The sequence below is a fragment of the Salmo trutta genome, chromosome 4, assembly GCF_901001165.1.
Source record: "Salmo trutta chromosome 4, fSalTru1.1, whole genome shotgun sequence".
NCBI lineage: Eukaryota > Metazoa > Chordata > Actinopteri > Salmoniformes > Salmonidae > Salmo > Salmo trutta.
Genome location: NC_042960.1, coordinates 15,673,349 through 15,698,898, shown reverse-complemented (window position 1 = coordinate 15,698,898; position 25,550 = coordinate 15,673,349). Strand labels below are relative to the sequence as shown.

Sequence of the window (25,550 nt, the reverse complement as noted above, 5' to 3'; positions counted from 1 at the left end):
TCCACTTTAGCACTTATGTATCGCCATCAAAGGTTGGCATCGGTCCAATACCACAGTGCACAGTTGAAGCACGTGCAAGACATGGCTAACATGAGGAAACAGGTGGAGAGAACTGAGCAACTATAGACAAAAGCAGGAAATGAAAACATTCTGCTAGTCGAGGAACTGCGTTTGAAATCTGAACAATTAAAAGTAATTGCAAATACTTATGACGATGAACGAGCACAAACTCTTCAACAAAATTGTTGTCTCCAGGAACAACTCTATTTAGCCAAAACTAAATACGATGTAGTCCACTCCAAACTAGATAAATCTGTCGAGTTATCTACAAACAGGAGCGCGTAATTTGATAACATGCAGGCAGTTTTGTTGAACTCCAAATTCATGTTCTACTCCAAATTCTGCAGACCAAAGACGATCAGTTGATGAACACAATGACTAAGTTGGATGACAAATCAGCAGAACTCATTGAAGTCGCTGACCAAATGAATGTTGAGAGAACTCGGGTGATGAAGATGGATATTTTGATTTCTAAGCAAGCGGAAGAAATCTCATCACTGAATCTATCGCTCTGTACTCAAGACCTCTATCTGCAAACCATGACAGATAAGTTTGAGAACGAAAGGAGCAAGTGCGACACTCACTTGTCCAAAATCAGTACTCTAAGTACTCAAGTGGACTCTGCAATGCAGCAGAATACCACCCTTAGGTACCATCTGGAGGATGCTCTACAGCGTGACAGCTGTAGTCACGCTCTACAGCGTGACTATCCATCCAAGCAACCGGAGCCCGGTACTCACAGGAGTGAAGACGATAGGTTTCAGACTTTTCCTCAATCATGTGTCCCTCAGTCTTCTCCTCTTGGCCATTCGGCAATGAGTAATATGGCGCCTCTTGGCCAACAAAGCCAAAGCTCGGCTTCTCCTCTTGGCCTTTCGGCCCCAATTTCCCCACAGCTTGAAGCCACAGCTTTGAAGTTTGACCAGGAGCACTCACTCCAGTTAGAGGGTGCATTATCAGGTATTGGAGCATTGAGAGATGACGCACAACAACGGTTTCTACCACAAAACCACGAATCCAATAACCGCCACGATCGAAATAACTATAAAGTACGTCGCCTTCAAAACGACTACCGCTACAATCGACCTGTTCACTACGTTCCTGCACCCAACCCACACAAAATGTCAGAGCACAAGGGTAACAAAGGGTTGAAGGACGATCAAAACGTAGACCAATGTTCTCCAGAAGTTCCACTACGTGAAGAACTAAAGCGAGAAACATTTGAGAAAAGGGTAAAAGTTAAGTCACAAGGACTAGACAGGGAATTACCGGACACCAGGTCCACAGGAATTAACACCAATTGCAAGGACGTTAAAATTCAAATCTCTCCCGCTCTCACTCAAGACCCTATCCAGGGCCCGCTTGATCAAGATACAAGCCAACGGGCTTTGTCTATAGACTCTGATACAAAGGTTGCGAAGAAAAAGGTAAAACGCTTCGTTAAAGCCAAGCTCACTCAAAATCGGAAAAGTCGATCTGCTTCCACCTTGAACAGAAATGACACATCACGTAGTTGCGAACAACCACTCCACTTTGTGGGGAATATGTCCACTAAACACGAATCGAAACGACCATACCTGGAAACGGTCCTGGAGGACTGCTTAACTTGTCATGCGCTAATTGATTCGGGTGCGACAATATCACTCATCTCTCAAACATTGTTCGATGATCTCAAAAGAGCTTTGAAGCCAACTAAACGTTGGTTAACCTGTTGGGGATAGGGGGCAGTATTTGCACGGCCGGATAAAAAAAGTACCCGATTTAATCTGGTTGCTACTCCTGCCCAGTAACTAGAATATGCATATAATTGTTTGATTTGGATAGAAAACACCCTAAAGTTTCTAAAACTATTTGAATGGTGACTGCAAACTGAGACGAGGATATCGGTCTGTGATATCGCAAAGTGTTTCACCAGTGGGAGTCATCGGGTCAGTTGCGGGACTGACGCCATTAGTGTCATTGTAAGGGTTGACAGTCCCCCACAAAGCGGAAGGTGTATAATCGGAAGCGGAAGACAGTGTGGTCAGTGGAGAAGGCACTGTAGCCTGTGACCATACCTGGTTGGATTTCCAATCCATCAATGGGAGTAACCGATCCATCAAGTCTGCTCCCAGTAGCAGGGGTACAGTTTCAAGGCTGGTAACATACACAGGGTGAACGAGCGAGATGTCCTGGAAGTGTAGTTTCAGCATGACTCTCAATGTGAGAGACGAGGTAGTCTGAGTGACCCCTCGAAGTGTAGTGTCGCATTGTTCCACTTTTAACCTCTATGGGCTAGGTGGGACGCTTGTCAGAATTGAAGGAATGATGGATTGTGCTAAATACAGGGAAATTCTTAACCTCTCTAGGGCAGGTGGCACCAAATCGTCCCACCTATGTTACAGCCAGTTGAATCCTGTGGCGCGATATTCAAATACCTTAGAAATGCTATTACTTCAATTTCTCAAAACATATTACTATTTTACAGCATTTTAAAGACAAGACTCTCGTTAATCTAACCACACTGTCCGATTTCAAAAAGGCTTTACAACGAAAACAAAACATTAGATTATGTCAGCAGAGTACCCAGCCAGAAATAATCAGACACCCATTTTTCAAGCTAGCATATAATGTCACAAAAACCCAGAAGACAGCTAAATGCAGCACTAACCTTTGATGATCTTCATCAGATGACACTCATAGGACATTATGTTATACAATACATGCATGTTTTGTTCAATCAAGTTCATATTTATATCAAAAACAGCTTTTTACATTAGCATGTGACGTTCAGAACTAGCATACCCACCGCAAACTTCCGGTGAATTTACTAAATTACTCACGATAAACGTTCACAAAAAACATAACAATTATTTTAAGAATTATAGCTACAGAACTCCTTTATGCAATCGCTATTTCCGATTTTAAAATAGCTTTTTGGCGAAAGCACATTTTGCAATATTCTGAGTAGATAGCCCAGCCATCACGGGCTAGCTATTTTGACACCCACCAAGTTTGGCCCTCACCAAACTCCGATTTACTATTAGAAAAATTTGATTACCTTTGCTGTTCTTCGTCAGAATACACTCCCAGGACTTCTACTTCAATAACAAATGTTGGTTTGGTTCAAAATAATCCATAGTTATGTTCAAATAGCGGCGTTTTGTTCGTGCGTTCAAGACACTATCCGAAGGGTGACGCGCCCGACGCGTTTCGTGACAAAAAAATTCTAAATATTCCATTACCGTACTTCCTACATGTCAACCGCTGTTTAAAATCAATTTTTATGCGATTTTTCTCATAAAAAAGCGATAATATTCCGACCGGGAAACCCTGTTTTCGTTCAAAGACAAAATCAAAACATGGTGTTGCCTCGTGCACGCGCCCCAGTCTCATTGTTCTCTGATCGACCACTATCCAAATGCGCTACTGTTTTTCAGCCAGGGGCTCCAAAGGCATCATTTAGCATTTTGCCGCCTTCTGAGAGCCTATGGGAGCCGTAGGAAGTGTCATGTTACAGCAGAGATCCTCAGTTTTCAATAAAGAGAGTGTAGAAGCCCAAGAAATGGTCAGAGAGGGCACTTCCTGTAAGGAATCTTCTCAGGTTTTTGCCTGCCATATGAGTTCTGTTATACTCACAGACACCATTCAAACAGTTTTAGAAACTTTAGGGTGTTTTCTATCCAAAGCCAATAATTATATGCATATTCTAGTTTCTGGGCAGTAGTAATAACCAGATTAAATCGGGTACGTTTTTTATCCGGCCGTGCAAATACTGCCCCCTACCCTAGAGAGGTTAAATTACAGGTTGTAATGTAACAAAATAGGAAAAACGCCAAGGGGGGTGAATACTTTTGCAAGGCACTGTACATGTAAAAAAATATATACATGTATTCATTTTTTTTATATATATATCTCAGATATAGGACAGACACTTCAGAACAAACTTCCTTCAGATGTTTTTTAGGGGGGACTATCTGTTTTTCCATGTAGTGAATCTGTTAACCTCTTGCGAGTACCCTACCAATGGGGGCGCCACAGCGCATTTTGGAAAAAATTTGTTCCCATTTTCAACGGCCTACTAATCAAACTCAGAAGCTAGGACATGCATATACTTATTTTATATGGATAGAAAACACCCTAAAGTTTCTGAAACTGTTTGAATGGTGTCTGTGAGTATAACAGAACTCGTATGGCAGTCAAAACCCCGAGACCGATTGAACCAGGAAGTGGGATTCTGAATTGTGGACTCGACTTCACAGCCTTCCCTATAATTTACAACGTGAAAAAATGATAATTGAGCACTTTCCAGTGCTTCCACTAGATGTCCCCAGTCTTTACAAAGTGTTTTGAGGCTTCTGCGGTCGAAACTCAGTGAAGGAGACGATGTGGCAATTGGTCACAGTAGTAGGGCCATCAGCATTGTGACGTCGGCGGCCGTGTCTGCCCCCACCTTTGGAAACCTTTTGAAACACAATGAAATCGTCCCACTCGAATCTGATTGGCTCTCTTGTTGAAACAGGCCCTGAAGATTAATGTTATACAACGTTTGACATGTTTGAACGAACCTACAGCAGTCAAAAAAGTCATTTTTCGTTAGGCAGGTCCCGCGCCCGTATCAACATTTGATTACAGCCTTAGGACGCGCTAACAACAGCAAGCTAATGGAACATAAAGGATGGACTTTTTCGACCGAAAATACATTTGTCGTGGACCTGGGATCCCGGGAAGTGCTTTCTGATGAAGACAACTAAAGGTGAGGGATTATTGGCAATATTATACAAGATCAGATGTGATGTGCGATTTTTCCAAGATGGCGACGAACTAGGCTTTCTAGCTCATTTTCTGGGTATCGCATCCCCTTTTATCTCAAAGTGTGATTACCCTGTAAAGTTAATTTAAAATCTGTTATGACGGGTGTTTTCAAGAGATATTCATCTATAAATCTTAGATTGACAATATAAAAAAAAAAATTGTTTTCGAATAGTAATTTATAAAATTGTAGCACTGTTTCCCGGGACGCATTTTATGGGAAAATAGTTAGTCAACGTCAGGTGCCGATGTAAAATGCTGTTTTTATATAGAAATATGACCTTTATTGAACAAAAGATTGCATGCTGTGTGTAACATGATGTCCTAGGTGTGTCATCTGATGAAGTTTGTAAAAGGTTAGTGCTGCATTTAGCTGTTTTTTGGTTATATGTGATGCGTGTGCTTGGTCGGAAAATTCATATGATGCTACTTTTACCATGTACTCCTCTAACATAATCTAATATTGTGCTTTTCCTGTAAAACCTTTTTGAAATCGGACAACGAGGGTCGATTCAAGAGAGGTGTATCTATAAAACGATATGAGACAGTCCTATATTTGAAAAAAAATATATATTGAATTTCGTTATGCTAATGTCGCTAGGAGTTTTCGCTGGAAAATGATCCCGCTAACGGGATGATATGCTCAAGAGGTTTTAATCAATGCATTTGTATGGGTAAATAATGATGGACTGTCAAGGTGAAGCATTCCAGGTGAAGCTGGTTGAGAGAATGCCAAGAGTGTGCAAAGCTGTCACCAATATTCTACAATGTTGAAAATATAAAAAATAAGTAACAACTCTGGAACAAGTACTGTAGGTGTGTTCAAACTTTTGACTGGTACTATAGTTTATGGAACTCTATGGTGTTTAGCTACATTTTATACAGTTTTTACAAGTCGAAGCGTGGAAAATGTAATTAGCCATGGTCTTCTTTATGTCAATAAATGAATGTTGTTGCATGTTTTAAGCTTGCATTAGAAGTTCCGGTTACATGGATGGATCAAGTTACATGGATGTTTATAGATAGATAATAATAAACCGCGAGTAGCAGCAGTGTAAAAACAAATGTAATTAGTCCGGGTGGCCATTTGATTATTTGTTCAGCAGTCTTATGGCTTGGGGGTAGAAGCTGTTAAGGAGCCTTTTGGACCTAGACTTGGCACTCCGGTACCGCTTGCCGTGCGGTAGCAGAGAGAACGGTCTGGAGTCTTTGACAATTTCCGACTATGGCTTTTCAGATTTGCAGAGCAGCATGTACTTGATTCCAAATCAGTGGCCGTGCGGTTAGACCGTATGCCCTGAGAATGGTCAGTGGTTTTATCCCTGGTTGAGTCATACTAAAGAAAATGGGACCTGAAGCCTCTCTGCTTGGCACTCAGCATTAAAGCTGCAGTATGTAGCTTTGTGCGTGACCTGACCGAAGTCACATAGAAATGTGTGTTATAAATCTGTAATTCTCACTGAAAGCAAGTCTGATATGCGGTCGATCTGTTCTATGTGTGCTATTTCTATGCTTTCCCCCTTAACTTCAGTTTTTGCATCTTTTTACTTTTGGTTTTGTACACCAGCTTGTTTAGATGGTACACTTATTTTCTACACTAAACACAAAACAGCCTGTTTTGTCAAATAAACAGATGTTTTTGAGTTTTAGCAAGCAGGTAATGGTGGAGCGATTGCGCCATAATTGGGGGTATGGCCCTGCGTCAAACTAGCATCGGACAAGGCCTACTAACTTATGTACCGGATGGAGAGAATTGAAACCTGGCTGAGAAGCATCCAGTGCACGTGAGCAGCCGGACAATGTAAAAAATGCCATACTGTTTGATCCAACTTCATATTGTCCTGATCTATGGGGCTGATAGTTCTGTATTCAATGGTGTTTACATTGATCTCAAATAGCTCATGAAAACATCTGTACATTTTTTACTTATGTTCAAGAAATGCATTGTCATCCAAAGGGAGAGAGTTACCACATTCTGTGGCTTATTCAGCGTTAGTGCAACCGTGGTTATTGGGAAACGGTACGGATGCTAATGACGCATTTTAACTGGGATCTAACAATGAACTTAACAGCGCTAATTGAAACACTGGGAAATGAGGCCCAGGTTGGTGGTGAGATCATCACACATTTATTTTGTCTCGTTTCACCCTGATGAACACTCCACCCACCAGGGACCACCCAGAACCGACCAGGGTCATGTTCATTAGGGCACGCAACAGAAAATTCTAAACACATTTTGCAACGGAAAATGAAGATGAGCATTTCCTGTTAGACCAGCTAGTGCCTTCCTATTTCAGTCTGTTTTCTTCCATTCTGTGCCTGATGAACACCAGCCAGGGGGAATATTTGATCCAGAGCCAGGGCCAAGCCTCCCAGCAGTCATCCCACAATCAAGTCACCATGGTCAGACACCTACAGTTCACTTCACCCCCTTCTCCCTGGCCTCCCGAGGTGGACAGACGCTCAGTGAAAAAAATAGGCAGGACAGAGACTGGAGCAAATATAAAAATCCCAGGGATTTATGCCCTGCTCAAACAGAATTATACAGTAATCTGGTCCCTTCCTGCAGACTTTTATAACCTCCTTTGGCACTAGGATCTACAACACACACACACACACACACACACACACACACACACACAGAGGGAGGAAAACATGTAACACTGTGTTTTCCCCCCTCTGTGTGTGCATTTCTGTGTGTGTGTGTGTTGTACATCCTGGGGCCAAGGGGAGGTTATAAAAGTCCCCTTGGGGGACCAGATCTGTTTGAGGAGGGCATACATCCCTGGGATTTGTATATTTGCTCTAGTCTCTGTCCTGCTCATTAATTCCATACAACACACAGCTCACAGGATTAACAGGGGGATTGTACAGGGAAGTGGGGAGGAGGTAGGGAGAACGGTGACCTGGCTCTTTCGGAGTTGGTTGGTTCAGTGGGTGAAGGATGGTGTTGGATGGCCAGAGTCCGTCAAGTGGATGTCAAATGCTCAGTTCAGCCTTTTGCAACCAGTGCAATTGTGGCGGTTCATGCTGCTTTTGTCTGTGGCCCACGAACCACCGCTGCCCACACACGTTAGGCAACAACAAGGACAAGGGGGGTGAGCGGCGTCGCACACAGTCGAGCCGCCTATGACATTGGTCCTTAAACAAAGGCAATACTCCTCACTATGAAACAAAGTAGCCTATAGCTGGCCCAGATTGACATGCAAAAAAGATTGATCAAAGCGGAATGATGATGGGATCTGCATTGAATAGCAACTGAAAGTGGGCATTCATTTCATGAATCCACTTTATTCAAGTTTATTTGCTGCTAGTCTGTAAATCTGTGCGTGACAGCAGGATGTTCGAGATTGCACAGACTGAAAATGCACCAGCCTGAATGCACATGATGCGCTGTTCCAAGTTGTCAACGAGGGTTTGTAAGGTCATGAAACGTCATGGAAATTAGTTTAATCATTTTTGTTAATGTAATTCATGAAGGCACACTTTTAAATATTATCAATCACAACAAATGGACATATCATCCATTATCGTAATGACCCTTCAGTGTGTGCTAGTGCGAATGGCCCGTTGCCCCAGGAGAGAGAGCGCAACATTTTAGGAGCAGATATAAAATAATGACAGACAACAGACTGACTAGATAGCCAATTCAAAACATAACTTGTAGTAGTTATCTCTCTAGTTAACAATCGCTAACTAAACATTAATGTCATTGTTGCCTTTCCACCTGCACTGTAGATAGCCTTAATAAATTGGCACCGTTGGAATGCTGGGATTCCCCTCCATTAAACAGTAGCCATGTAATAGCGACAACGTTAAAAATATTCTAAGAATAGCCTAATTGACAAATACCTTGCTGTACATAGATCTCCCCTCAAACATGAATATTTGAGACTGATATATAAATGTATAAATGTCTAGTTAGATACATTGCTTTGAAGTAACCGGCCTTATCCATTTGATCTGATTCATTGAATGAGGGAATCATTTTATAAAGACAAAGGTATTTGATTGTAATGTTGCAATATTTTATATCAAGGGTGGCAACCATCCTCCAGGAGAGCTAATGGGTGTGCAGGCTTTTGTTCAAGCACTGGTCTAACCAAATTGTAGCCTAAACATCAGCTGCTCAACATGACCTTGCTAAGCAGCCTCGGGTGTTGCAGGGCTGGATCAAAAGCCAAGCCTGCACACCCAGGAGCTCTCCAGATGGAGGGTTGACCACATTTTGACAGCATGTGACTAACAGTGCAGTTCTACTTTGTGGAGGGTTAAGTGCCTTGATCAAGGGCACAACGGCAGGGGATGGTAGACCTACATGGGATCAGACACAGCAGCTTTCCAGTGTCAATAATGCTTTACTTTTTAATGAAGACTATAATAATAGTCATGGAAATGTAGTTAAAAGTAATGGAGATGTCATGAAAAATGTGTATGAACCCTTAACTGTGAATAATCAGAGGTCTCTATAGCTTTATAGCATTTGTGAATTGGTGAACTAGCCTAATGGACCGCATTGGAAAAAGACAGCACTTCTTTCATCCCAAATCAAACACTGTTTCCAGCTAGTTGTTAAAGAGTCCTGGGCCCAGGAAGTGTATTCAAATGTTTGACAGAAAATCTGGTTTGTTAGAACTAGAATACCTGAAAGCTATCAAACTATATCATTAACAGTGGTAAATGAATGTAATATTTTGCCATGAGAGATAACGAATACAGTCTTCTTTCACTACTGGTTTCTAGTAGCCTGGAATCCAAACTGATATAGTCCATTTTACCATAATAATTTTTTCATTCCAGCTAGGATAGAAATCTAGTTGGTTTACAGCTACTGTTAGTGATTGAGCCTTAGCATGGGCCAGGTCGAATCACAAATTACCTGGGCAGATTTGTAGCGCCGCCGTCACTGTTGATCTCTGGTTTCTGGCCCAAAAAATAGGGTTGTGGAGCCAGGACCTCAGCCAAGTTGGGGGACATCAATTATAGTTGCGCATCAATACGGCCCCAGCCTGAGACAGATTGGTTTGTTTTCTAATGGCAAATAAAGTGTAATCAGTGGGTCTGAAAGTGTATTTGTCTTAGCGAGTGCCGTTTGACAAAGGCTTTCTTCAAATAAGTCCTAAGGAAACTGCTGAGCGGTGAAAATCTACTGGCTAATAGCAAGGTAATCCATTTTACCCAAATGTCTTTACTAAGTATATTTCATTATGTATCGATATAACATGTATGAGTTTTTCAAGAAAATATCAACAACAAAAAAAGATGACATTGGATTTGAACAAACCGGACTGCAATATGTGTGTGGTTGTGTTTTGTTGTGCTGTACTGAAATAGGTGCACACATCTGCATCTGATCCTTTATTTTGCATATTAACGATTCTTCAGATCCATGCATACAAGGAGCTCACAGAGATAGAGAAAGAGAGAGCGAAAGAGACAGAAAGAGAATGAGAAGTGAGTGAGAAAGAAAGAAATCCTATACTTACAAACATATTCCACCGAATGATGGGAACAGTTTTGCAGGGCATCGTGAAACAGCAGCAATCCAAACAAAAATGATCATTAACATCGGTAAAATCTTTAACAAACACTTTTAGTAATGTTTGTGACCAGACATGGCAGAATTTTTCTGGCTTTCACCGTATGATATATTTGTCATTTGTAGGTTTGCAAAATGCAGGTTTTCTATAAATCTTGATTGCTGCTTATTCCCTCCTGATTCTGGGAATATTCCAACTGGGATTTCTGAAAAACCTGTGCATTTTTGAGAAGTTCCAGAAATTTTGCAACCCTAGTCATTTTCTTTCATCGGATTATTGATGTTGGTGAAATGAACCTGATATATATTTTCGTACATCTATATAACATATACTTCATATAAAATAAAAACATTTAATATGTCATACATAGAGTCACTGTTATCATCACTGTAAACATGAAAACAAAAGTACATTATCACTTTTTTAAGTACCAAAAAAACTAACAAAAGTGCTTTTTTGCAAAAGACAAAGATACATTTTCCCCGTTTCACTTTGACTGTATAGAGGTGAAGATAGCACAGATCACGGACGGTTCAGAAAGTGGAACTGTTTTGTTTTTGTATTTGGTAATTGTTCTCCGTTCACTTGTATTTTTTAAACTAATTTTACTATTTTATGTCACATTGGTTCCCTTAAGCCTCCCTCCCCCTTTGTTCATGCGTGTGTGTTAGTATCACCCGGTCCCAAATCGCTCCCTACCCCTTCCCCTGGGCTCCTTAACTCCTCCAATGTTTGTAGATCTGCAGTGTACTAGATAGGTACAAGAAGCGAAATGGGGCAGCTTGAGCTTCTGCCATATTGCTTCCTTCCACCTTACAGATGTATAGATATCGGTGGGTTCGTGCCATGGGGGAGGGGTAGGGAGCGCACTGGGACCAGCTGGTCCTCTCACACCAACTCCACCTTGACCTGGTTGTTGTTGGTGATGAGCGGCGACGGCTTGCTCTTGAGCCGCTCGGCCGCGTCGTTGGAGCTGCCGTGGAAGAAGATTCGTGCCGTGCAGACCGACACAACAATGCGCTTGTACTCGCGCCGGAAGTTCTGGTTGAGCACCCCGTATACGATGGCATTAAGGCAGCTGTTGAAATAGGCCATGAAGTAGCTCGCCACGAAGAGCCACTCAGGGATGAGAGGCACCACCACCTCTGGGTTGATGGCCACCGCCAGCCCGATGAAGTTGAGTGGTGCCCAGCACACGGCGAACAGCACAAACACCACGAACATAGTCACGAAGTTCCTCACGTCGTGTGGCGTCAGTTTCGGTCTATTGTCCGGTTTGACACGTCGCCTAACCTGAATGACCAGGATCCAGATCCTCAGGTAGCAGTAAGTGACGATCATGATCGGTAGGATGAAGTGGAAGAAGACCACGGCGATGGTGTACGCCGAACTTGCCGACTGCTCGAACGTACACGAATACACCCTAGGGTCATACTGCAACGAACCCACGAAGAGATTCGGCACGATGGCCACAATGGTCAACGCCCAGATGAGTAGGACGTAACACACTGAGTTCTTGTCACTGTACAACTTGTCATACTTAAGGCTGTGACATATATAACAGTAGCGGTTGATGGCAATGCCGGTGATGTTGAAGATGGAGCCGATGACACTGATGCCCATGAGAAAACCGCTGATCTGGCAGTGGACATAGCCCAGGTTCCAGCCTTTGTGGAAGATGGAGGTGAGGACCAGAGGGTAGGGGTAGATGGCCACCACCAGGTCGGCCACAGCCAGGCTCACCACAAAGATGTTGCCTAGAGATAGATAGATAGATAGATAGATAGATAGATGGTGCATAGAGATAAGGAGAGAGAAAACAAAGAACATGGCAATTAGAAACTATTCTATCCTATCACAATGAGCACAATCAAAGTCAGCAGGACAAACACTATGTTAATGTCACTGAATAAGCGGCTGAATGGATGGACAGGTAATTGTGTTTCCGTTATTTCAGCCAGCGAGGCTTGACTAATTTATTTTCATATACCATTTTGCATACCTCACAACACAGCAATCTGCTTCAAGACTACTACTTTGACAACTAGGTGCTTATGGTGAGAGAAAAACAATGCCTTTGAATCTGCATATGCTTGTGTAAGTGTGTATGTCAGTGTGTGTATGTCCGTGTGTCAATATCAGTGTGTGTGTGTGTGTGTGTGTGTGTGTGTGTGTGTGTGTGTGTGTGTGTTTCTTTGTTTGTTTCTTAGTTAGGGACGATCAATCAATTACACAATGTAAATGAGACAATATTTTCATGTTGCACACCTTTTAGCTTATTTGTATATGAATTTCTACAATGTATAGTTGTTTTTAGGTTTTTAAGTCATTGACATTTGGAGCTATTGAAATTTTAGCATATTCTCCCATGTACATTGTGTAATTTACTGATGGTCCTTAACTAGCCCCATACAGATATCCAAAGTCAACCCAAATTTACCACAGACATTACGATTGGGTCGCGTGCAGCAAAGATGGTGGATAAATGAAGATAGTTCACTCAGGACGTTAGCTTTTGAAAAAAATGTATTACGTTCCAGTCTACTTAATTGGGTGTGTCTCCCATAGACACCAGTGTAATAGCAGCTGGGTCTGGTCTACTTAGTTTATTAACTTTCATTGAACCAAAACATTTTACAAAATAAACGGCAAGTGTGGTGTCTCGCTTCGTCTTCCGTCTCCGGCATGCATCTGCACTCTGAATTCATAATTACTTGTGTGCTGCCAGCTGTGGGCATTTGGACAGGATTGAAAGTTTGAAACCAACCCAACCTTCAGTTACGTTGTGATGCAGTCATGACTACCACAACTCTCACGAAAATAAATTTTGGACAAGACTGACTTTATGACCAAAATTATCCTATTTACACTTTGTAGTCAGTTTTGACAGTTGTCATGACTTTCCCTCCTGGGTGAGGATCAAAGAGTGCACCCCCCCCCCTCTCTCTCCCACTAGAGAGGAAGGGGGGGAAATTGGGCCGGTTGATGACTTTAGCGACCAGTCGTAAGCTTTCTCTCTCTGGCCCTTTGCAGTATGGAGAATGGAATGTCTGGGTGTTACAACAGAGAGATACTTTGCAGTACTTTAACAACAGAAGGTTGGACATTGAAACAATATTTATATCATAAATAGTGTGGGAAATGGTTGGTGGAGCTCCAAACAATAATCATGTCAAATCAGTTGTTGTTTTGTGATATCATTAAGGACGGTATAACTAAATAACAGTAACTCTACCAATGTATATGTCCCAGTTATCAGATTTATATCTAAATGTTGTGGAATTTATATGATTAAATATGAAACTCTTTGTGAGAAGATGAAATGTGATTTTAGCCTTCTAAATGAGCTAATTGTTTTTCCTAAGAAACTTTTGCCAAGTCAGTAACTATGCCCATGTGAGCACAGACATTGTGGCAACGTGATGTATCCACACTCTAAGGTGAATGCATAAAAGGACCGCTAACAAAATTTACATTAGACCAAAACATGCTGGGTTGCTGCCAGTGTGTAAATTGGTTCCAGCTGTACCCTGAATAATCATAACTTAGACGAGGGTTTGTGTGGATTTGAAGTCAACGACGTTCAGAATGAGACTGATACGAGGTAATAATGATTAATGGATGATGGTATGATAACGATATATAACAATATATTATTGAGTTAATTTGTGAAACGGTAACTCATTAAACAAACTTTTTCCATGGTGCCCCAAGATTGCTAATGAGTTAATTGTTACATTATTCATTTAATTACATAATAATTAAACATAGTTCATTTTATAAAATAACCGTCATCACATTAATCGATAGTCATGTCACGACACAGTAGAATAAATGTTTCTGATTCATATTGATGCCACTGTAACGAGTGTCGTGTGTGGAGGACCAAGACGCAACAGGAAAATGTATACTCATTTTCTTTTTAATTATTGAAGAAGGTGAAACAAAACAAAACACGTATACAATATGAAAACGACACTGACAGTTCCGTCAGGTGAAAAACACAAAACAGAATACAACTACCCACAAAGGGACAGGTGAAAACAATCTCCCTAAGTATGACTCTCAATCAGAAACAACGATGTACAGCTGTTCCTGATTGAGAGCCACACCAGGTCAACAAAGAAATACACAACCTAGAATCCTAGAATACCAAAGCAAGAACATACACCAAAAACCCCGGAACACATAAATACAATCCCCCTATACATACACATAACCCCTGAACCACATAAAACAAATACCCCCTGCCACGTCCTGACCAAACTACAATAACAAATAACCTCTATTACTGGTCAGGACGTGACAGCCACATAGGGTGTTTTCTAAATGAGAAGTTGTTTTTTAGGGCCAGTTGATCCTTAACCTTTTACTGCAGTGGGCTAAATCAGGATCACAAACTGTTTCTTGGTAGTCTTAAACAAATCTACTTTGAAACACAAGTGTACACCTCACACAGATGGTTATGGGCAACAACAACAAAAAAGAAGACACCCATACCATGGCAGATATACAGTTGAAATGTTTTCAATTTTGAGTTTGCGTCCCAATATTACACTTTATATACATCACAGAAGATTGAAATATAACAAAACCGTTTGACATAGAAACAGCATATGTTTATTTTTTATAATCTTTATTAATTATGAAATTATGAAAAAGATTAATAACATTCCACAGATGAGGCAAAAGAGGGGGCTTTTGGTCATTGACTGCAGGAAAGGGCTACAGCCCCTCTTTCAAGTGAAGTGAGTGCATGACATGCCACTTCACACAGAGAAGGAGGACGAGAACAAATCTCTCATTATATTCTGACAGGACTACGCTCAGGCTCGCACAGGCACAAACACACACACACACACGCTAGTTAGTTCCAAGTTTGCTTTAATTATGCAAAGTCAGTGTTTTTCCCCGTGTTTGCCCGGTAGATCTTCTGAAGAGTGAAATTGTATGTGTAAAGGCAAAGATTGAATTTACTCAATTAGGCAGTTAACAGCTTTCACCTACAGTACCTACAGTACTGTATGTATGTCATAAACCTGGTCCTGTTAGTGAGGAGTTACTCTTGGATCAGACGTGAGCTAAACATAAAGGCAGCATAGTACTACGCTTCTACAACATCGCTACAACAACTCAGCAACATTGCAGTAACGCTGAAGTATCGTCTTTCCACACCCATCACTCCTTGACTTCCAGTTATGATCTATCACACAGATCAGTCTCCAGACGCTTCTGGGAAATGTGTCACTCTTTCTGGGACGCCGGTGGCACAGACACACAAGCACAACAAAACCCAGGTCTGCCCGGTGCCTTCCCTCTCTTTTTGTCTCCCCTCTCCCTCGTAGCATACCAGAAATTATTTCATGGCCGAAGACCTTTCCTGCAATAAATTAAGCTTAGTCCTCCTGGATCTGTCATCCAGGAGCCCTCTGTAAGAGGATTATGTGCACCTGCTATTGTCATGTGCACCTGCCTTGTGCACCTGCGATTGTAGCTGGACGAGGAGACTTAACAGAAGGTCTGGCGGCTAAAACAAAGATGTTTCTCAAGCTGTGGGGTGAGAGCTTAAGGGTGGAGACAGCAAGGGTCGAGGAGTTCGTCTTTAAGACCTCTAAGACCAAGATTGCACTACCCCTAAACGTGAGACTCGCTAAAGAAAAGCTGGGGCCAGGGTTTAGACTATTTGAGCTGCTTGGAGTGTTCATACAGAGCCTAGACCTTGACAAGGTTGTGAGACAGAGCCCTATAGCCAGCACGGCTGGCTTTCAAGTGCCCTGAGGCCTGGCTTCTATCGGATCCTGTTACCATGGAGGCTAGACCCGCTGATTGACACACCACTGAAAGTATTAATTTGGCTTAAGGGGAGATACAGCCCAGCTCTTCCAAGTTTTCATTTTAATTCACTTGCCACCAACTTTGATAAGGATTTAGGCATGAGGGAATACCCTCTGGTCTTTTTCTGTGGCAGGCAGTGGATATAATTTTTTCAATGGAGCAGCATGGATAAGATACCTTGAATACCTCGAGCGGCGTGCCCTTTTTGAAGGACAGCAGGTAGAGCGAGTCAGAGTGAGTCCAAGCACGTCAGCGCCGGCCAACTGTAGCCTCACGGTTATGCTCCGCTAATGAGATGTGAATTTAAACGCCTAGGGTCAAAGTGTAAACTCCACAACTTGAGGGTCAGCGAGGCACCAAGGTCGAAGTGTCAGCAAGTGGGAGAAGGTTCCAAGGGGCCTAACTCTATTGCCCCTGGCAGATTATTATGCATAGGCTAGCTAGCTGTTATAAAGTAATCTATGATAATGTATGCCAGTGGTTCCCAAACTAGGGGAGATGAACAAATGAAAAAGGAACTTTCAACTTACAGTACTCTTGAAAGTTGTAATAGTAAAATGCACAAGGTGCAATTTCAAAATTGGGTAGTGCATCAGAGGTTTTTCTCTTGTTCAGTCAGTCATTGTAGAAAGAGCTATTTATAACTTGTCAGAAATGCCCAGTTGATTAACTAGCCCATGTCATCTAATGTTTTGATTTTGTTGTAAAGTTTGAGTCACTCAGATATCAGACGAAACCACATAAGACATAAATTGCAGGGAATTAGCTTCAAAACAGCACATAAATCCTCCACCCTATGGCAAAATGTATATGTTTGCAGCGAGCATGTATACAATTTCAGGAAATAAGCATTGAATCTGCAAAACAAGAGGGGTGTGAACAGTTTGTGTCATGAACAGTGCTTGTGCCCGTAGAAATAGACGTTAGAAATAGACATATCTGACATTCATGAATTGTAACTTCACAATTAACGTTCACCTTCTGTACTTAGGCATCGATAAAATGGTTAAATATTCAAGTGTTTCTTTCACAAAAGCAATGTGGAAACACTGGCTTAATAAGTCAATGATGGTGTTACAGAATTGGCATGTGTCACAGATGGGCATGGCGGGCATTTAGCAAGGGCTAGTTGGAATTTACCCAAAATATCCCACCGCTGCCACCAGCACAACAAAGAACAAATTGGATTACGATGGCTCCAACTCCCTCGCAGCACCAATGTGGCAGATCAGAGTCAAACAGATAACGGTGAGATGGAGCTACTGTACTGAGACGAAAGTGGACGCAAACAAAAAAAAGAAAATGAGTGTGTCGTATCTCTATGGCACTCACTGTAATCTGGGTCCTTCATATAAGAGAGAGAGAGACAGAGAAAGATAGAGAGAGAAAAAGGGACAGGGAGAGAGAGAGAGAGAGAGAGAGAGATGGACAGGGAGAAAGAGAAAGAGAGAGGGAGAGAGAGGGGGCGAGATAGGAGAGAAACATGAGCGATGTCCCTCGTGACATTATTGGATTTGCAGATATAGTGTTTATGAATGAGGGCTGGTGACAGGCGTGGATGATGAGGCATGCCTCTCCAGAGTTAATCTGTTCTCTCCTCTCTACTAAGGCTATTTCAAGAGCGGACCATAAAACAAACGGCTTAGAAAGGAAAATGGCCAGCATTTGGAAAGCATGCTGAAACGATCTGTTAATGCAAGCAGTGTAGAGTATCAGCGAGATCACACCAGATATTACTTCAATATTCTATTCAGGTCCCCAGGAAGTCAGGAGCTGCCTTCAATAACATCCACTAGAGGCAACGTGAGCACGTATTACCATCTATTAGGGAGATGCCTTCAATAACATCCACTAGAGGCAACGTGAGCACGTATTACCATCTATTAGGGAGATGCCTTCAATACTATCCACTAGAGTCAACGTGAGCACGTTTACCGTCTAGTAGGGAGATGCCTTCAATACCATCCACTAGAGGCAACGTGAGCACGTATTACAGTCTAGTAGGGAGATGCCTTCAATACCATCCACTAGAGGCAACGTGAGCACGTATTACCATCTAGTACGCACATGGCTCCGAGGATTACAGGTTCAATCCCAGTGCTATGCACTGGTGTACCTTTTTTCAGTTTTAACCTTATCCCAAACCTTAACCTTGCCTTAACCAGTCAGAATAATTTGGTAGATTTGGGCTTGCCTGCCTGGTTTATTCTGTCTCTCGCTCTCTGGGCATAGGCAGATTCTGCAATTACAATCAACACATACTAAAGCATCACAACCTTGCATAACATATTGTCACGTCCTGGCCAGCAGAGGGAGTAGTTGTTTAGTATTTGGTCAGGACGTGGCAGAAGTTGTGTGTTGTATGTAGTTTCTAGTTGTTCTGTTTCTGTGTTAGTCTTGTGACTCCTGATCAGGAACAGCTGGATATCGTTGTTCCTGATTGGGAGTCATATATTAGGAGTGTGTTTTTCACCTGGGGTTTGTGGGTTGTTGTTTTAGCACTGCTTTATGTTAGCCTGCTAACTGTTCCTGTCGGTCTATTGTTTTTTGTGTTCATTTTCTTCTAATTAAATAGAAAGATGAGCATTCACATCCCGTCTGCGTTTTGGTCATCCATTCACCACGACAGCCATTACACATATAAACTAGAGGTCGACCGATTATGATTTTTCAACGCCGATAGCGATACCGATTATTGGAGGGCCAAAAAACAATCAAATCATAGACTTAATTATAATATAAGAACACACAGAAATACGAGCCTTTGGTCATTAATATGGTCAAATCCGGAAACTATCATTTCGAAAACAAAACATTTATTCTTTCAGTGAAATACAGAACCGTTCTGTATTTTATCTAACGGGTGGCATACCTAAGTCTAAATATTGCTGTTACATTGCACAACCTTCAATGTTATGTCATAATTATGTAAAATTCTGGCAAATTAATTACGGTCTTTGTTAGGAAGAAATGGTCTTTACACAGTTCGCAACGAGCCAGGCAGCCCAAACTGCTGCATATACCCTGACTCTGCTTGCACAGAATGCAAGAGAAGTGACACAATTTCCATAGTTAAAAGAAATTCATGTTAGCAGGCAATATTAACTAAATATGCAGGTTTAAAAATATATACTTGTGTATTGAGTTTAAGAAAGGCATTGATGTTTATGGTTAGGTACACATTGGTGCAACGACAGTGCTTTTTTCGCGAATGCGCTTGTTAAATCATCACTCATTTGGCAAAGTAGGCTGTGATTCGATGATAAATTAACAGGCACCGCATCGATTATATGCAATGCAGGACAAGCTACCATGTGTAGTTAATAGTGATTATGTTAAGATTGATGCTAGCTAGCAACTTACCTTGGCTCCATGCTGCACTCGTGTAACAGGTAGTCAGCCTGCCACGCAGTCTCGTCGTGAAGTGCAATGTAATCGGCCATAATCGGTGTCCAAAAATACCGATCACCGATTGTTATGAAAACTTGAAATCAGCCCTAATTAGTCGCCATACCGATTAATCGGTTGACCTCTAATATAAACGCAATATCTTATCCTAAATGTAATCTGTAAACATCTATCATTCGACCAATTCACACCAGCAGACATAATAAAGCAAAAGCCGAAGCAAAAGCCGAAACAATGCAAAGCAACAACGGAATACACAAGACGACCACAAAAGACTAACCAGACAAAACAAAACCTACAATTCGAAACAATATAAGTAAAAGCTGATTCTCCAGTAAGCTGCCCCACGTGAACTGTCATTGTCACCAGTTCATAAATCACAGGAGTCAAAGCTATCATATGAGGCGGACTAGTGCCAGAGGAGAGAAGAAAGAACCCAACTGCAGACAGAAGAGATTCACATTACCACAGGTATTTCAAGGCACTTACCTAACTCTTGACATTTCGCAAAGTGCTTTTGACTTGTTCCATCTTCTGGGATTCTGTCTCTTTTTCTCTCAGTGCAGCTTTTGGCCTTGCAGACAGACTGTCAGGTCAGGGTGCTTCCCTGTGTCTGTATTCAGACAGAACTCTTCAGATAAGGGTGAGTTTTTAGTTCTGTGCACATTGACATTTTTCTAACTGCGACAAACTACTTGTATGGGCTCTTGAAGACCTCAGGAACGGACTTTCACTGTTAAATTCATGGAAACCGGAAAACAATTGTCAAGTTCTTCCAATTCCCTATTTATTTATCTTAGTGTTCGGCACAATAAGACGAATCCTAGGGTGTGATAGCACTGTGGTTTAACAGTACTCAGATAGACATGAATCCCACATCCCACCTACTCACAGAACATGCCACATAAAAAATCCCCCAAAGTTGCTCATCCTCCCTAGTTCACGGTCTCATTCTCAATTTGCCGGGCTGCTAGTCAATTTTTACGGACCGCTAGACCATCGCGTGTCGCGGCTTTGAGGACCATGCGCTGTGCATGTACCTGTCCGGCGCACTCACTGTCTCTCCTCGGGAAGCTGAGGAAGCCGCGATGACAAAACACCATGAGTGTTGTCACAATGGATGTCAACACGGCCGACACAGCTGGTGGCATGAAGCGAGATGACAGGACCAGCCATGTTGGTCGTGGAGCCAGACAGAACCCCCCAAGGCGGAGTTGTTCCCTGTCATGTTGTCACTCCGATTACGCCATCCTTCATTTGTGAAGTTTCGCCGTCTCCATTGTTAATGGCAACTTCTCCAAAAACATTGACGGAAAACATCAAACCTGTGAACGGGGCGCTAGTTAAGGTATCGTATCGTATTTGTTCATACCTGAACTGAGTGACAAAGGCTGTTTGCGTCACCGTTCTAGATGTGGCACCGACCTGCAGGTTTAAAAACCCCAGATAACATCTTCAATGTGTCATTATGACCAAGAAACTACGATTCGGTCCAACACGAGGATCTATAAAGCTGTGTTTTAGGCTAGCTAGCTGTTAACATGTACAATCACTGACTGCTACACAATAACACATTAGCTATGTAATTTTCCCAAATTCTCATCTTGCTTCTAGTTCTGAGCGATTAGTGCTTTTCGAGGTCGGTTAAGTTTCTGTTCGATTATTCAAAAAACAATCACGGTTTTCAGTTTCGATTATTTGGGTTGAACACAGAATAAAATAATGAATAAAAGTCCCATGATGATAGTGACTGTTCATTACTGCTGATCACTTTATTAACCATCATTTAATTCACATTACTTTAAAAAATATATTTCAGTTGTTGTGTATCATACATGTGTTTTATTTTACTTAATTTTTTCATTCTAAGTCAACACATTTCTATAGAGCGACTGCATACAGTATGTTGTCTGACAAAATTACTATTTTGCAGTTCTTCAAAGTAAATAAGACATACTTTTATGACTGCTGAATATCAGCTATTAATCACTTCGATCATTTATTTTCAGGTAGAGATACCTCGCGAAGCAACAGCCGCTCTCTATATCCCCTCAGACCGGACAAGTAGATGTGCAATGGATTATGATCATTGTAGTTAATTACCACGTTTTATGCGCTAAACTATGTAGAATATTTGCCTGTTGGAAACTACATCTCCCTACTACATCGCACAGTTCAGGCTGGTCTGATTTATCTGTAGAGAAACTGCAATGTGCACATTAAGCTCACAGGAAAAAAACGAATAAAATGGAATTCAAATCATTGAACCGATGTCGGTCAATTAGTTGTTAAAAAAACTAAGAATAACCAACATTTTGGTTAATCGCTCAGCACTACTTTCTTCACATGGGGCCCTGGCCTGTTGTGTATGGGCTACTGTACTCAAGGCCCTGAGGGGGGTGTGGTTTGGGTGAACCATGTGGGTTACGGCTTGTTGTAGCCCCGGGCACCACTGCACCTTACCTCAGCTGCTCACCAGAGATCCACCATCAGATATAGTAGAAAGAGAAAAATATATTCACAGAACCACTTGGACAGACAGAAAGCCCCCAATGCACAACAGCTGCTGTCCCTGAGCCACTTCCTGGGCACTGTGAATGCAAAACTAGGACCCTATACTGACACTGTGTTGCACTGTGCTGGACTGTGCGCTAGAGAAAAGGATGTCAAAGCGCCAGGCTGTCCATTTCCGGATCCATGCTGAGTGGGTTTGCAAATAAAGCCATTCGGTCCTAAGTTCCAATCCCGTCAACCCTTTTTCTGTGCCGTTAAATATCTGAGGTTCAAAGCGAATTCAGTGTCCCACCAGAGGTCCACTGTAATGATGGCCACCACTTCAGGAGTATCAAAGGGGTGTTGGTGCCTGCCGGGGTGCTTTGGGCAAGCCCCAGGGGCCAACTCCATTATTTTCGAAAGGGGCCCTTTGATTTTGAGCTTTGGGGCATAAGGATACAAGCCAGGGATGGCCAAGCAGCAGGAATCCAAGTGTTGTCCATAGCCAACACACAGTGCCACAGTGCCACAAATTTGGGGAGGGCATGTGTGGGGATTATCACCTTCGCTCCACCTCCAATTAGACCCCCAGGTGAATTTGTTTTGAGTGGGTGCGTGAGTTTTGATTTGGAGAGATAAGCCTGGGCACCACACAGTAGGGAACTGATGAGGTGACCCAGATAGGGGGGAAACAGACTGAAAGTTCAGCCAGGACACAAGGATTACAGGACACGGTCGAAGCTCTCTGTGTCCTATACGAGCGTGAGAGAGGTCTTAGTTGGAAGTGATTCCAGGGCTATTCTCAATGATTTTCCTCAAGGAATACTCAGTGGCTAACAGGCTAACAAACTATATAGCGCAGTCGAATCCCATTAGGTGTTGGAATGTGAACGCTAATTTAAAAAAATGGATAGAAAATTCATAGCGTCATGATAAACAGAGTAGAACAGGTTTTCCCCTCCTTTTTTCTCCCTTCTCATATAAACTGGTTGAATAAACGTTGTTTTCACATCATTTCAACCTAAAAAAATTCACAGATGACGTTGAATCAATGTGGAAAACTGATTGGATTTTTTCAAAAGTCATCAATGTAAGAGAATTTTATATTTTTTTCATCCAACTTTTAACCTAAATCCAATGCAACGGTGAAATGTTTTGCTGATTTCACTTTGAATTCACATTAGTTGACAACTCAACCAAATATAAATCAAAACTAGACATTGAACTGACGTCTGTGCCCAGTGGGTATCCTACATACAGGAAACCAATTATGAAGGGTTTGGGCTCCATTTTGCAATTATCAGCAGGGTTTAGGAAACAGAACCGAAAACCTGAAAATGTCATTTTTCGAGGAACAGAATCAGAACCGGGAACGAAAGAGATCTAAAATGTTCCGGAACAGTTCAGTTATTTTAAAAGCACGGGAGCCAGTTAATAACATTCTTATATGTTCTGGGCATTTTTTTCCAGTCTCACAAAAATACGGACACTCTTGTCACTCAGAAACTTATTCCAGTGTCTGCCTGCCAGCTAAAAATCTATTCCAGTGTGTCTGCGTGCGTGTGTAGGCTACCTACTCCTGCCCCTCCAAAGCACAGGCTACTGTAGCCTACTGACGTTACAAGCATGATTCAGAAATTAAGGAGAGAAAAAAAATTATTTGAGAAGAATGGATTCACTTTTTCCAATGCTAGTTAAGGATACTACAGTTATCACGTTTCACTTTGGATTTATTAGCTACAAAAGGGTAAGAAGTGTTTTTATTTGAATTCAGGTGCCGCTCTGCATACACACACTTATTAGCTAGCTAGCTAGATCTGGTCCAATATTAAAAAGGAGATAGCCTCAATGGCGCTGCCCATGCTGTCACAGACACTATAATGGCTCAGATACAAAAATGAGTCCTCTACCTATCTCTATGGTCCATCTCCATTTTGAAGTAGTAAATCTTCTTCTACCTCTTCTATTAGTTGGTAAAAAAAAACTAAAAGGGTGAATATCGCCACCTGGAGTGTGTTATTTGAACAGGTATAAAGCCAAGGTTGGCGATTTACTGCCACCTGAAGTTATGGAATGTTTCTTCATGAGTCTAATTAATTGGCTGATCCCTCCTGATGATCTCGATAGAATTATGTGATCCTTCCTTAAAACCATGAGGAGTCCCACCCAGCTGACTACTTTAAAATGGTGAAAGTCCTCATTGGCAATGACCATGCAAACATTTGTTATTTCCAAGTAGTGATCTCTATTTATCTCTATGGATTGAACCCATTATGCCTTTTATCTTTTGAAGTCCTCATAAAGACACCATTTAATGATGAGCTACTCGCGGTCTTTTGAATTATAAACAGGCCAACCCATTAAAAATGCTACCTATAGGTAGACAAAGACTTTTTGGTAGCATAGCACTATGCTGGCTGTTTGACAAATGGCGGGAGATTGGGGGAAGGGTGTGGGTGTTTGATAATTTTTTTCTTGATTAAGTTATTAATTACAACGGTATATAAGGTTAACGTACATTTTTTAAAAGGACGGTTATCTTTGGAGAGGAAGATTGGGTGCATTACAGTAGGTTGAGTGTTCACTTGTTATCATGCTACTGAATATCCCCATAATTACAATATAATATTAAGATGGACTGGATAGTGGGTCATTTTCCAAAGAATGATGGGTTTAAAGTTTAAATGTTGTGCCCTTTAAATCTGAACTAAATTGATATGAGCTTGGTACATTGGCCAAACTCAGTATGGACACCACGAAGCCTTCTATAAGAAAATATATTTACCGGGCTGCAATATCTCACATTATTCCTACACCTACCTCTTAATTGTATTCCTCCCAAATGGAAACACCTCGACATACTGTGAGTTTGCAATGACCATTTGAAAAATGACCATGTTGAGTTTGTGGCCTACAGTAGCTGAATACTACACACCTACACAGTACCAATACACATCTGGTAAAACATACACAATTAATATTGCTTTAAGAAATAAAGACGTTGTTTATCGGTGTAGGTTGAATTTGCCCCTGGATGCTGATCTTTTTTGCCTCACTAAACCTCACTATTGGTTAAGGTTAGGATTGGGGGAGGGGAGGGGAAGCTGATCCCAGATCTGTACCTAGGGTAAACTTCACCCCGGAGTGTGGTTTATCCATTGCTACTGTAAGTGACAGTCCTCGTTCAGCATTTTGACGAAAATATGTTGGCCAACCGGTGCCTAGCCAATGGTTTAACATCTGCCTGCTGAGCCTCTAAAATCTGATTGGTTGGTGTGACGGTTGTTATTCTTATCACCCATTTATTAAGCAGATGACCTAGCCCCGCTGACTTAAAAGACCTCAAATTTAATCTCCTTAAACTTTGAATGGGAATGCGTTGCATAATATGTCAATCTCATATCTTCCCATTTTCCAATGACA

General features: G+C 41.7%; 1 protein-coding gene across 1 annotated transcript in view; it reads right to left on the bottom strand.

Moving 5' to 3' along the window:
• Positions 1–10,196: 10,196 nt before the first annotated feature.
• Positions 10,197–25,550, bottom strand: part of mtnr1aa (melatonin receptor 1A a) — a 64,039-nt gene continuing 48,685 nt past the window's right edge. Inside the window, exon 2 of the mRNA XM_029749912.1 lies at positions 10,197–12,148. Coding sequence (XP_029605772.1) covers positions 11,280–12,148 — 869 coding nt within the window. The 3' untranslated portion in view covers positions 10,197–11,279. The remainder of the gene's footprint in view (positions 12,149–25,550) is intronic.